The sequence below is a fragment of the Gastrolobium bilobum genome, unplaced genomic scaffold (assembly GCF_033153095.1).
Source record: "Gastrolobium bilobum isolate Gb01-03AN ecotype WA unplaced genomic scaffold, APGP_CSIRO_Gbil_v1 utg8685, whole genome shotgun sequence".
Taxonomy (NCBI): Eukaryota; Viridiplantae; Streptophyta; class Magnoliopsida; order Fabales; family Fabaceae; genus Gastrolobium; species Gastrolobium bilobum.
Genome location: NW_026898457.1, coordinates 129159 through 143689, shown reverse-complemented (window position 1 = coordinate 143689; position 14531 = coordinate 129159). Strand labels below are relative to the sequence as shown.

Genomic DNA, 14531 nt, shown 5'->3' with positions numbered 1-14531 from the left:
CACTCTGACAAACCCATACAGGCCCAATATATTCCCTGACACCAAACAAAGGCATTTAGTAATTAAAAAAAAGTAAACACCTATTTTGGTCTCTGTCAATATCTACGAAATTTTTTTTGGTCTCTGACAATAAAAAAGGACCAAATTGATCTCTAAAATTATGAAAAAGGGCCACATTAGTCCTTATGTCAACTCCTCCGTCACTAACGTAGCCCTTTTTACATACTGTTAGAGACCAATTTAATATTGCCGGGTACTAAAAAGAATTTCGTAGATATTATCTCAAAAAGTGTTTACTCTTAAAAAAAAAAAAAAGGAGGTTGGATCAAATAGATCCAGAAGCATGATTTAACAGGTGACTGTCTCTCACAGTCACAGACAACGTTTGTTGTTGGGACCCCAACAACGTTATTAGAAAAAGAGGAGAACAAAATCAGAGAGTGAGGAAGAAAGAACGGAGGAGAGAGAAATGGTGGGAGGGAAGAGAAGGTCAATCTTAGTGTGTATGGCTTTTCTAATGTTAATGGGTATTGCAGTCTATTTCAGGCTTTGGGCTATTGACTACAATATTTCTTCTGATGACACTGAGCTCTTAAGGTTCCCCTTCTTTATAATCTTTCATTTTTCTTCTGTTAATGGGAAAAAAAAATTGTTTTTTAATAATTAGAGGTTATGTTCATTCTGCTTGTGTTGAACTCTTGTGAGTCTATTTGTTTTTTATTTTGAAAACAATGAAAAGATCCCTTGTTTTGTTCATTTTTTGGTTTATTTTCTGCAAAGCCTTGCTGATTTTAATTTAAAGTTATATACCCATCATATGAAGCACAAATAAATCTCATAAATTGCATGTACTTGTCGTATTTCTCCGAATTTTGATCAAACCAATTGAGGGCTATCATTCAGGGGATAGCACAGATATTTCAATTCCCATGTCTGCATAGTGCAAAAAAAGTTCCCTACAATTCTCATGGTTTGAATTGACACTGCTAAAAGAAGTATTGTTCTTCTGTGACTGCTGGGATGCTTGAATTTGTATTTTACCATTATATTGGCTGCCTTATAGGGTTAGTTTATTCTAGCTTCTATGATGATTGTGTTTGGTTCACTCAACTGTTTGCAGAAGACAATTTGATATTGCTAACAGGGAGGCAATGGATGAATCTGCTGAGTGGAGGCTAAAGTATGATGAGGAGGTAGATAGGGCAAAAAAATGTTTACATGAACTTCAAGTGGTATGTATTCTCTTCTTTGGATTTTTACTTTCTACCTTCCTAACTGAATGATAAGAAAGACTCAGCTTCAAATTTTGTGCTACTATGGTTGGTAGGACACCTAACCCTTCCTAATTTCAGTTGGTAGGAATGGGGTATGTATGATATATCTGCACCAAGAAAAAACAGAATTGTAGAAATCAATATTTATTTATTCAACCAATAAAATAACAAATTGTTCCTTTTGTCTATCCCATAATGACTGTATAATTGCATTTGTGGCAGTTTCAGGAGTCCTCTAAGAAGATGGGGGATGCTTCTTCTGGGATTAACCATAAATTGGCGATACTGCAAAAGGTATATGTCATCATAAAATATTAATCAAATGCTTCCCTATGATAATTCTTCTATTCATTTCTCCAATTTAGGGAAACAAGAATAAAGTTATTGAAGGATAGCCACACTGTGAACTGCTAATTGTGTCAAGAGACACAATGCAGAGCCTAACTGTAATCAGTCACCAAATTTTGAAGTATCAAATTTTATTTGCAACCTATTTCTATCTTTTTATCTGTTAGTTGTTTCGATCAAATGAATTCATCGACTTGTATTTGTGAATTTATATCTAGACACCTCTCCAATAAATTTACTTTGATTCCATAGAACTTCTAATATGGTATCAAAACAGTTCATTCTCCGTGACCTTTCCGCATCTTTTCAGCTGCGGAGTTCCCTAAAGTTGGGAGCTCTATGTCACCCTTTTCCATCATCTTGTTTTCCAGCAACCCTTTTATAAGCCCATTTGTTCAAGTTATTGCCTATTTTATAAGCTTTTAAATGCTGTTCTTGACGAATTAATAATGAAATTAACTTTGATTCAGTAGAATTTTCAATATCCTTATTAATATGACGTTGGATGAAATTATTTTCGGCTCTCTTTGGGCACGCATAATTTGTTTGTTTTTCATAACATTATTCAAGTCTTCTAATGACCTTCAACCTACCAGGAGAATGCAGTCTTGCTTGAAAGGGTGGAAACTTTAAAACGAGAGCTTGAAGAGGAAAAGTTTAAGTGCAATTCACGATACATGAACTAATCATGAAAGCATTTACGCCAAGTGGATTTTTTGTGTCACTTTATCCTTCAGTGGTTTATTCTTAAGCACAAATGTTTCAAAGATATTTGCAGCATACAAAAGAGTTTTCAACCATGGAAAAATTTGACTGTATGATTGATGGTCTCAAATTTTCACCGGCCATCCTGGGAATAGAAATTACATGAGTCACACTAATCATTGCGGTTTTTATTTTTGGGGGTTGCATTCCCCCCTGTACTTTCTTATGGACAAATGATGATGGAACTTTATTTTATTTTATTTTATTTTTTGTATCTCCAGATGATGAGTAATAGTTTACGATGTTTCACTTTCTTTGATGTAGACCGGTTGTCCTCTGTATACTTCAATTGTATTATGGGCTAGCATCTTGCTAATCCAGTTTGTCTTTTGTAACAGATATCCACTTTTTTTTTTTTTATTCACTATTGTGATATACTGATACCATAATGAGATCCGGAACTTGCAGCATTTTTATTATTTCTTTTTTATTTATAGTTGATTAACAGAATGGACTTGCGTACTTATAAATAAATAATAATAATAGTAATAATGATAATAATAAAAAAATTAATAATAATAAAAGGAAAGAACTTGCCTTTATTTAGGTTGAGTTCAACATTCAAATTTCAATATTTTTGTGAGAGAAAAATTCTTAAATTGATACTGGTGTAAGGGTTTAAATGTTAATATGCATGATGGGTGGGGAAGATTAGTCATGTTGATGTTGCTAACATGATTATATATTAGTTTAACCCTAAAAAATTTGGCAATATTCTTCTTTCATCCAAGGGGAGATGTGATGTTACTGTTTCACTTTACATGCTAGCTTTGGTCATCAGCTATAGCAATTAGAGTTATACTTTTATATTTAATATTTACATTCGGGGCTCTGATTTTCTGGATGATTACTCTTGATCTTGGCACAATCTATAACTACTGTCAACCTTCTGTGCAACTTGAGCACTCAGAATCTGTAGGGCTTGCTCCCAATTCATGCAAAAATCCGGTAACTGTCTGCACTAGTGCTATCTTGTTGTTTGACTGACTTGAGGAAACAACTGCTCTTGCACGAGAAGCACTCCCTTTTCCACCCTATTGGCAATGTGTGATAGAAAGTGAGAGGAATGCCAATGAAGATATAAGAACACCATTTGGACTCATAAGACTAATGAAAACATTTAAATTGATCAACCTGACATTCCTTAATACCATTTGAGAACCTTACCTCATATTGTCCAAGGCTGTGTGAACTATGAAGCTGTATAGCCATTAACTAGGTATGACATTTCTCTGTTATAGAAGCATACACTAGTACTGTAAGATTGGATAATAAAAGTGTTGGGCTTTCTCCTTCAATGCTAAGCCCAAGCTCATTGAGGGGTTTCCCAAAAACCCTAAACTTTAAACTCTAAATTCCACCTCCTCTATATATTCATTAGTTGAGGGTGGAGGCTAGGTTAAGATGAGAGAGATTTGATATTTGAGAGAAAATTGTTTGAGCAAAGCTTTATGCTTTGTATTTGAGAGATCTCTAGAGAGAGTTTGAGTGAAACATCTCTAGGGAGCTTTGATTATCACCATTGTTGGAGAGGTTGAGTTAACCACCACATTGATGTATTTTGATTCTTTGTAACCATTATTTTCATAGTGGATTTTTGATCTGGACTAGGTCCCGTGGGTTTTTACTTCTTCATTGGAGAAGGTTTTCCCATGTTAAAATTGCTTGTGTTCTCTCTCTCTCTCCTTCTCTCTCTCGTTTTTCGTTTTGATTTACCGCTGCGCTGCCCGACCTGTTGAAGTTCAAGCCGAGGTATTGCCGAGATCCGAGATCAGGATCTCATTGACTCACTTCTGCAAAGGCCCCTGAGTCGAGCTTGAGGGAACTGAGTTCCCAACAGTGGTATCAGAGCCCGAGTTCGACGGGTTCTGAGGGAGACGAGATGGAGACCAGTGGCATAACCAATGTTGAAGCTGACCGCAGACAATTTCACTTATTGGAGACCGATGATGGAAGATCATCTCTACTGCAAAGATCTACATGAGCCCACTATCCTTGATGAGAGACCGGTAGGCAAGACCGATAAGGAGTGGGAGATCCAGAGTCGTAAGGCGGTAGCTACAATAAGAAAATATATTGACAAGAGCCTCTTTGAGCACGTGTCCGAGTTCACGAACGTGTATGAGTTGTCGACGAAGATGGCGTCCATGATTCAAAAGAAAACTCCCAGGAACAAAGCACACCTGGTTCGCCGACTTGTGAAGTTGGAATCCAAGGATGGCATGAGCATGATTGAACACCTCAACACCTACAAAGGTATTGTGAATCAGCTGTCAAAGGCTGATATGAAAATTGATGACGAGATGCAGGCCTTGCTGTTGTTGAGCTCGCTACCAGAAAGCTGAGATACTCTGGTGGTAACCTTGAATAATTCGACTCCAGATGGAAAATTGAAGACGGATGTCGTGACAGACAGCCTCCTGTGCGAAGAAGCCAAGAGAAGAGAACGAGGTATTTCTAGCACGTCTGAGGCCAACATTGCTGAGAACAGAGGGAAATCCGACTCTCGGGGTAGAAGCAAGAGTCGAGGTCGAGATCGTGATAGAAGAGGAAAGTCCAGAGGTCGGTCAAAGCCGAGATATGAGTTGAAGTGCTTTTACTGTGGAAAGACATGTCATAAGAAGCCAGACTGCTGGACTTTTTAGAATGATGAGAAGAACGGCTCTGTGAAGCCGGATCAGATTGTTCCCAAGAAGAGGGAAGACAAGAGCACCACTGTGGTGGCTGCTAACTCGAATGCCGAGATATTCCTCCTAGGTGAGGATAATTATTTGAATGTTGCCTATGATGACTGCACTTGGATTGTTGACTCCGGTGCCACCTTCCACGTTACTCAACACAAAGGTTTTTTCTCCTCTTACCGAGGTGGTGATTTTGGAGTCATGAAGATGGGAAATCAGGTGACCAGCAAGATTGTTGGTGTCTGTGATGTAACCCTGACCACAGATGTCGGATGCCGACTTGTGTTGAAAGATGTGAGGCATGTACCTGACATGCGATTGAACCTAATCTCGGTAGGCAAACTTGACGATGCCGGGTTAGTGAACTACTTCGGTAGTGTTAGATGGAAGCTGGCCAAGGGAAACTTGGTCGTGGCCCGAGGTAAGAAGGAAGGATCCTTGTACGTGATGCAAGGAAATATTAATGACGAAGAAGCCAATTATGTCCGAGATGAACCTAGCTTGGAGCTATGACACAAGCGCCTCGGCCACATGAGCGAGAAAGGGCTCCAAATCCTGAACTAGAAAGGATTACTGACCGGGTTGAAAGGCCAAGCGTTGGATAGTTGCACGCACTGCCTAGCTGGAAAGCAGCACTGGGTTTCTTTTGTGAGACCTGATCAACCTAGACGACGCAAGTATATTCTTGACCTCGTCCATACTGATGTCTGCTCCATATCGGAAAGATCCCTTGGAGGAGCTCAGTACTTTGTCTCATTTATTGATGACCATTCCCGCAAAGTGTGGGTTTATTTGTTGAAGTCTAAAGACCAGGTACTCCAATCCTTTAAAGAATTCCATGCAATGGTTGAAAGGGAGACAGACAATAAATTGAAGGTGGTCCGATCTGATAATGGTGGTGAGTATTGCGGCCCATTTGATGCATATTGCAGAGCGACCGGGATCCGACTTGAGAAGACGCCTCCCAAGACTCCACAGCTGAATGGACTTGCTGAGAGGATGAACATGACTATTGAAGAGAAGGTCCGAAGTATGATATCCAATGTCGGATTGCCGAAATCATTCTGGGGAGAAGCCGTCAGAACTGCTGTTGACTTGATCAACCTCTCACCATCACGACCACTTGAAGGAGAAATTCCAGAAGAAGTCTGGACAGGTCGGAAAACGGCCTATAATCAACTGAAGGTGTTTGGATGCCGAGCTTTCGTGCATATCCCTAAAGATGAAAGGGCAAAACTTGATGGGAAGACTAAAGAATGCATTTATCTTGGTTCGCCGAGATGTGAGTTCGGGTTCCGACTTTGGGATCCAATCAATAAGAAGATAGTGAGAAGCCGAGATGTGATCTTTCATGAAGATGAGAACATTCATGACATCTCGAAGCCTAAAGTTCGAGTTACTGTCAGACGTGAAGAACCCATCCCTCCTGTCCGAGCTGAAGCAGGGGGAGAAAATCAAGAAAATAATGAAGATGATGACGACCAGCAACATGCTGATGATGACCAAGACACTGAGGTCTGAGTTGATGATGAGATCCAGGATGAGAATGATGAACCGGGTTCTCAAGCTGAAGAACAACCGAGATATCCAACTCGAGAAAGAAGACCCTCTACAAGATACCCATCTGATGAATACACCGTTGTTGCTGAAGACGATGAGCCTCAGAGTTATGATGAGACTGTGACGAGCTTAGAGAAAGAAGAATGGGAAAAGGTAATGCAAGACGAGATGAAGTCTCTGCATGAGAATCAGACTTATGAGCTGACCGAGTTTCCAGAAGGAAGACGAGCTCTGAAGAATAAATGGGTCTACAAGATTAGGCTGAAGCCGAGATACAAAGCCCGGATTGTAGTGAAAGGCTGCAATCAGAAGAAAGGAGTAGACTTTGAGGAGATTTTTTCTCCTGTGGTGAAAATGACCTCGGTCCGAATTGTATTAGCCATGGCGGTTTCAATGGACCTCGAGGTAGAACAAATGGAGGTGAAGATGGCATTTCTTCACGGTGATTTAGAAGAAGAAATTTATATGGAGCAACCTGAAGGGTTCTGAGCTCTAGACCAAGAAGACTTGGTATGTCGGTTGAAGAAGAGCCTCTATGGCTTGAAGCAAGCACCTCGGCAGTGATACAAGAAGTTTGAATCATTCATGACTGATCATAAGTTTGAGAAGACAGAAGCCGACCACTGCGTATTTGTGAAGAGGTATGAGGCCGGAGATTTTCTGATATTGTTGTTATATGTTGAGGACATGCTTATTGTAGGGAAAGACAAATCGAGAATATCCGCCCTGAAAAAGGCGTTAAGCTCGTCCTTCGCAATGAAGGACCTCGACCCTGCAAAGCAGATTCTCGGAATCAAGATTATCCGAGATAGACAAAAGAAGCTACTGTGGCTGAGTCAAGAGAAGTATATTGAGAAGATTCTGAAGAGATTCAGCATAGACAAAGCCAAAACAATGAGCACCCCCTTAGCCGGACATATAAAGCTGAACCAGAAGCAATGTCCAAGATCTGATGAAGACAAAGATGAGATGATGAAGGTCCCGTACCAATCCGCCGTCGGAAGCTTGATGTATGCAATGGTTTGCACTAGACCCGACTTGGCATATGCTGTTGGAATGGTAAGCCGATATCTGTCAAACCCCGGCAAAGAACACTGGGAAGCAGTGAAGTGGATCTTCAAGTACCTCCGAAGTATGACCGATTTATGTCTCCGATTTGGAGAAGGCAAAGCCGAGTTGCAAGGCTACTCGGATTCTGATTTAGGGGGAGATTCTGACTCGAGGAAATCGACGACGGGATACATGATGAGATTTGCCGGAAGAGCTGTCTCCTGGCAATCAAGACTTCAGAAATGTTTTGCACTATCGACAACTGAGGCTGAGTACATTGTCGCTACTGAGGCAAGCAAAGAGATGCTGTGGATGAAGAAGTTTCTCATGGAACTCGGCCATGATCAAGACAAGTACGAGCTGGGTTGTGACAATCAAAGCGCAATCCATCTTACGAAGAATTCGACCTATCACTCCCGCACTAAGCATATTGATGTGAGATATCACTGGATCCGGGATGTGGTAAAAGGTGGAGAGCGAGAACTCGTCAAAGTGCACACTGACCAAAATTGGTCCGACATGATGAAGAAGTCGGTTCCAACAAGAAAATTTGAAGACTGTTTTGAAGGAGCCGGGTTGATGCTGAAGCCGACGCATTGAAGTCGGAGGGTGAGATTTGTTGGGCTTCCTCCTTCAATGCTAAGCCCAAGCCCATTGAGGGGTTTCCCAAAAACCCTAAACCTTAAACCCTAAATTCCACCTCCTCTATATATTCATTAGTTGAGGGTGGAGGCTAGGTTAAGATGAGAGAGATTTGATATTTGAGAGAAAATTGTTTGAGCAAAGCTTTATGCTTTGTATTTGAGGGATCTCTAGAGAGAGTTTGAGTGAAACATCTCTAGGGAGGTTTGATTATCACCATTGTTGGAGAGGTTGAGTTAACCACCACATTGGTGTATTTTGATTCTTTGTAACCATTATTTTCATAGTGGATTTTTTATCTGGACTAGGTCCCGTGGGTTTTTACTTCTTCATTGGAGAAGGTTTTCCCACGTTAAAATTGCTTGTGTTCTCTCTCTCTCCCGTTTTTCGTTTTGATTTTTCGCTGCGCTGCCCGACCTGTTGAAGTTCAGGCCGAGGTATTGCCGAGATCCGAGATCAGGATCTCATTGACTGACTTCCGCAAAGGCCCCTGAGCCGAGCTTGAGGGAACCGAGTTCCCAACAAAAAGGAGATACCTGGTGTGGGAGCAAATTTGTTGGGTCAACACTCAGCGGAGAGGAATCAAGATGCTACTGCTTATGTTGGAAATCTGGACCCTCAGGTTCTTATTTAGTACTTTCTCTATGCTTCCTCCTGTCCACAAACCCTTCACCCAAACCAAACACGCTTAACTGATTTTCTTGGTGCTGCCTGCTATCAGATAACTGAGGAGTTATTGTCGGAGCTGTTTGTTCAGGCAGGTCCAGTGGGTATGTCTCATCATCTGGAACGAAATTGTTATTGTGATTGATTTTCTTAGATATTTCAGGGTTAGATATAAGCTTTTTTTCCTTCCATTTGTTTCAGTAAATGTCTATGTTCCAAAAGACAGAGTGACCACCCAACATCAAGGTTATGGATTTGTTGAATTCCGGACTGAAGAAGATGCTGACTATGTAAGTGTTCTCGAAAACTCTGGCCATTTATTTGCAAATCACACATGCAACCTCTCTAAAGCTAGCAGCTGCTGACTAATGTTTGACTATTTGCTATTCTTTTTCTTCCATTGCAGGCCATCAAGGTGCTTAACATGATTAAACTCTATGGAAAACCAATACGTGTAAATAAGGTATTCCATATGAAGCTTATACCGTGACTTTTGTCTTCTCTCTCTCCCTCTATGTGTGAGCGCGCACTTGGTTCTCTTTTGAGTGGAATCATATTAATTATATGTTTGCGTGTGGAATGAAAGTATTAATCATGATAAATAAGGAAACAAAGCATCAACTGATTCATTGTTGCCAAGAATCTCCGTTACCACCACTTTCGGATCGAATGTCAGTTCTTGTCTCTGAGGAGTCTAGGCTTAGAGCCGTATAATGGAATTAACTTTCCATGTCTTTTTTCTTGTACTAAACATAGGTATCCTCGTTCCACGGAAGGTATGCAAGAATGGAATCAGCATTCTTGTACACCAATTGTGTTTTTTTTTTTTTGGAAAGCAAACAGGAAAAAGACACCAATTGTGTTTTAAGTACTAATATGTAATATTTATCTTTTATTTTTCCCAACCCTTATTGTGTGTCATTCCAAGATATCATTCACTCTTATAATTGAATATCTTTTTTCTCCACATGTTAATTAATCTATCATATTTACCTTTTGTTTTTAGGAACTTTGTTGTACTCTGTTCAAGTCCTGCTGTATTTCAATCTTACATCAATGTCCATGTCACTTGATCAAAGAGAAATTAACATCCATGCTACTTTATTAAAGAGTATGATTTTACTATTTTTTGGTTCCAGGCATCCCAACTTGATTCTGTAAGTCACCAAATTATGCGAGTGTTTAACAAGCTCATGTGTTGAGCTTTGAGATTTAACATGACTGTTCCTGATGTTGCTGCAGGATGTAGATGAGAAGCTCTTGTATGATGCTTTCAGTGCATTTGGAGTTATTGTTACTAATCCAAAGGTTTTGTTCGCTTAATATCTTTCATTACATCAATAGCATCATGTTTGTGTCACTACGTAACAGTATCTGGTTAGTAGCAATTACTAATACTTTTCATGCTTCTCCATTTTCTTATTTCTCATTATGGGCATTACTGTTTGGTCCATTATTCCAAATAATTTATTGTATCAAGCAGATGACAATAACTTCATATATGGCTGGGTTAACAATTCCCATATGTTTACCGTCTCTTATTACCTGAAATTAACATATTTATTTTTCATCAACTCTTCCACTATCCCATTTATGTGGCATATATATTTGTAAATGGCTATTGTTTCTATCTCATATTTCATCGAATATATTTTGAAGCAAAATATACTTCTTTAGCTGTCTCAACCCTCCATCCCTAGATGGATTGACTTCACCCAAAATTATGCATATGATCTGATGTTCAGGGCTTTTTGTTGCAGATCATGAGAGATCCTGAGTCAGGAATTTCCCGTGGTTTTGGCTTCATTAGCTATGATTCATTTGAGGCATCCAATTCAGCTATTGAGGTATGCCTAAGTCATCATTTGTAGGAATGTAGTATCAGGTCAACCTTTCATTATTTTGTTACACTTATTCTGCTCTTTCGGATATAAACAGATTCCATATTTCTCATTTCAACTGTATTTTTCTTGTGGCTCGAAACAGTTGCAAATAGTCTATACTCAAATGTCCATACTTATATTATATTTATTTCCATTTATTTTTTTGGTTCAATTACACTTTTCCCCCTTCATTTATTACTTAAGTTGCTTTTTTCTCCCTCATTTATTGAATTAGGCAAATTACTCCTTTTAACATAACTTATTGTAAATACTCCCTTCCATCTAATTTAACTGTTAACTTCAACAGAATAAACTAAACTGCCATGTGATATAAGTAATGTCCTACTTCTTCCTCAACTTCACAATCACCATCATAATTACTCTTTCCAGCGGTAGGAACTTGAAAGAAACTACCAATAATTGTGTCAACTTTTAAAACATTGTCATATAGATAGGTGACACCATGTCATTGCTATACTCTCTATGCAGCTTAATCATGCGTACACATCAATATCATATGATAGAAGCTTTAATCTACATCAAAAATCACATCCAGGTATCAAGTATTAAACTGGATTCCTATGTGAATAATACTTAGTTAGCATGTCTAATAACTTAAAAGTAATCTAGCTCCTCAACTTCCTCTCCATCCAATCTAACCATATTGCCATCCTTATACTCAGTAATGTCATCTTCCCACCATAATAAACCACACTCCATGAAATGTGTGACTTCTCGTTCACGAAGAAGCAGTTTTACCTCTGCTCTAGACTCGTCCTCTTATCTTCCCACCATAATGCACTTCTAAATTTATGTGTGTAGCAAATGACCCTAACAAACAATAACTAATATTAAATAAATCATTAATTTTAATTGTGAGTTTTATGCATGACTAACTTTAGACATTTCAACTATGTTTGGACTCTAGATACATAATGATGAGTGGAATGGAATGGCATGAAATGGAATAAAATTACCATGCCGTTGTTTGGATATTTTATGATGGAATAAATGGAAGTCTCCATTCCATTGTTTGCGAAATGGGTGAAATGTTAAGACTTATAACTTTTCTTTTACTATATAGAGTGGTTCCAATCCATGCCCCCGGTGGGGGAAGGAGAAATAAAGTTATTGGATGGATGGAATACATTCTATGTGGTTCCATTCCATTGCATCTCTAAACAATCCAAACAATGACAGTTGATGTAATTCTGTTCCATTCTGTCCCTTTCCATCTATCCAGACATAGCCTTAGTGTTTTTTCCATTATCCAAAGTTAAAAGAGAGTAGGACGGCATACTGTTTTACTATAATCTCCATTTGACCTTTGATTATACTGACACCTTACTAACGCATATCATTCCACTTTTTACTTATACATCTTTTGTGATTTCACCCAAAACTTCAAAAAGTCTTGAGGGTATCTTAGAGTCATCTTATGCTTTGATCAATAACTCAATTTTTGAAAAATAATAGCTAGTACAGTAACTATATATAAATGTATTTGTACAGGTATCAAATAATCGAAAATAGAAACTAACTCTCTGAAGTATATAACACTCAAGAACGAAAAAATATATATATATGGGTGGGAGGGGGACATCCTTTTATCAAATCATAAACTCACTGGGGTTATAAGATCCTGTATTTTAAACTAAATCAGATACAAATTATAAGATATGTAAAAAAAAAATTGTACCATTAACAAACGAAAACAGTAAAGATAGTAGAGTACCACAATTTATTGATCCTATCAAAATTCAATATTCTTACACTAGACGGATGATTTGTTGGAACAATCAATGACAGCTTTCCAACATTTCCTGTCTTCTCTAGTTTAAACTTTAAACAAAACAAAATGAAAAAGGAAATGGTGCTATTTTACGTGCTGAAGAGGTATTCAAAAATTGGGGAAAGACGCAGACTATTGTTTTTCTGGCACCGTGAAACTAAAACAGGGAACAACCTAACACTTGGAGGAATTTGAGAATTTTAGAGAAATTAATAAGAGTTGGATAATTATGTTTGTTTTTCCTATTACATAGGTTGTTTATTTAGTTCTGTTAACTTTAACCTTAAATTAGATGTAAGGGGGATGTTACAATAACTAGTGTTATATCAGGGAGTAGTATGCTTAGTTTAATAAGTTAGGGTTGATACCATTGCTGCTCTGGTATTTTATTTTCCAGTGGGCCTCCAACACTTCCCAATGTTGCTCTGGCTAATGGTACCATTGCTGCTCCAGTGCCTCCCTGCCCCTTCGCTAATGGGGTTGCTCCAGCTCATATTCCTGCTCTCCGTTCGCCACCCCCTCAGGCCGTAGCATTCCAGCCAATGCCGGTAGCTGGACAACCAGCATGGAATCAACAACCGCTAGGTCAAGCAATGCTACAACCTGTAATGCCTCCACATCAAATCCAGCAGTTTAGGCCACCTCACTCTAGTATGCAGATGCCACCACCTTCACAAGCTGTTCCGCCTCCTCCAAGGCCTCTTCCACCGCCAACGGTAATGGCAAGCCAACCACCACCTATTTGGCGACCGCCACCCCCACCTCAGCAACAAGGCGGGCGGCCTATGGCATATCCTCAGTCCTCAATGCCACCACCACCTCTCAATAACCCTGGCATGCCGCCACCTTCAAGTTGAAGGAATGCAATCCTTATGGTATGGTTCCTGGCTCCCATTATCTGGAATTTTGCCCCTGTTAATTGTTAGCTGTAGTGCGTTATATTTCTAAACTACACGGGTGTAGATTGTAAAATGGACGTCCTTGACAGTCAACAATCTGAGGATCACTACTGCTTAAGATTAAAGGTGTTCCTGCCAAGACACCCGAACATAACCGCGCTGATGTGTATAGTGTTGGGTATGGCTCATACTTCACATGATGATGTTGGCCCTAATTGTCGGGGTCAGCAAAAAGGCAACTGGGGTCCCGCTCCCAGGTGAGCGGGCAGGGGTCCGGGGGGCAGCGCCCCCAGGCCCGTAGAGGCTAGGTAATGTTTAGGCCTCTGTTTCTATTGTAATTTTCTTAGCAGTTTGAGCTTGGGCCCATGAATAGCTGCTGTTAGGGTTTCTTGTAATTCTATTTATATTTGCCTTGTAAACCGAGAGACTTGTAACGAGTGGCGGTGAGGTGAATATAGTACAGACAAGCTGGACGTAGCTTATATTGGGTGAACCAGGGTAAATAATCGTGTCAATCTCTCTACTCTTATCTCTTTTTCTGTTTTCTCGATTCTGTGTGATTGTTGATTTCCAACATATAGGACGAAAACATCCAAATGCGATTATTGTGTTTCTGTTCTTTTTCATAGACGGGACGATGGCATGGAGAATATTAAATTAACTTGCATGTATAAACAAAATTTGATAATGGAAAAAGTGTACATTAGATAATAGTGTTGAAAAAAAAAAAATCAGTTATCGCTTTTACCTTGAACAGATTTTTTTTTTCCAAAAATATATTATTTTACATTTTAAAATTTAAAATAAATACTTTTTCCTTTACGATTATCGCTTGCGGTTTTAAACCATAACATCGCCACTAAGCTTTCGTCAAGCATACTTAATAGGTTGGTAGATATACAACTAAAACATTTTTATTTTCATCCAATCAAATTCTAAAAGCAAATAATTAAAACATAAGATAATGACAG

The 14531-nt window shown here is 39.1% G+C and overlaps 2 protein-coding genes across 2 annotated transcripts; both read left to right on the top strand.

Annotated features, from left to right (window-relative positions):
- Positions 1 to 421: 421 nt before the first annotated feature.
- Positions 422 to 2841, top strand: LOC133316508 (uncharacterized). The gene is made up of 4 exons (XM_061518267.1): positions 422 to 597; positions 1121 to 1232; positions 1497 to 1568; positions 2219 to 2841. Exons 1-4 carry the CDS (start codon positions 470 to 472, stop codon positions 2306 to 2308), a joined length of 402 nt encoding a protein of 133 aa, XP_061374251.1. The 5' UTR covers positions 422 to 469; the 3' UTR covers positions 2309 to 2841.
- Positions 2842 to 7009: 4168 nt separating this feature from the next.
- On the top strand, positions 7010 to 13942 carry LOC133316484 (uncharacterized). Its single transcript, XM_061518240.1, has 9 exons — positions 7010 to 7070; positions 8827 to 8942; positions 9042 to 9090; positions 9188 to 9276; positions 9393 to 9449; positions 10126 to 10143; positions 10229 to 10294; positions 10747 to 10833; positions 13054 to 13942. The coding sequence occupies exons 1-9, from the start codon at positions 7010 to 7012 to the stop codon at positions 13516 to 13518; spliced, it is 1008 nt and encodes a 335-aa protein (XP_061374224.1). The 3' UTR covers positions 13519 to 13942.
- The last annotated feature ends 589 nt before the right edge of the window (positions 13943 to 14531 follow it).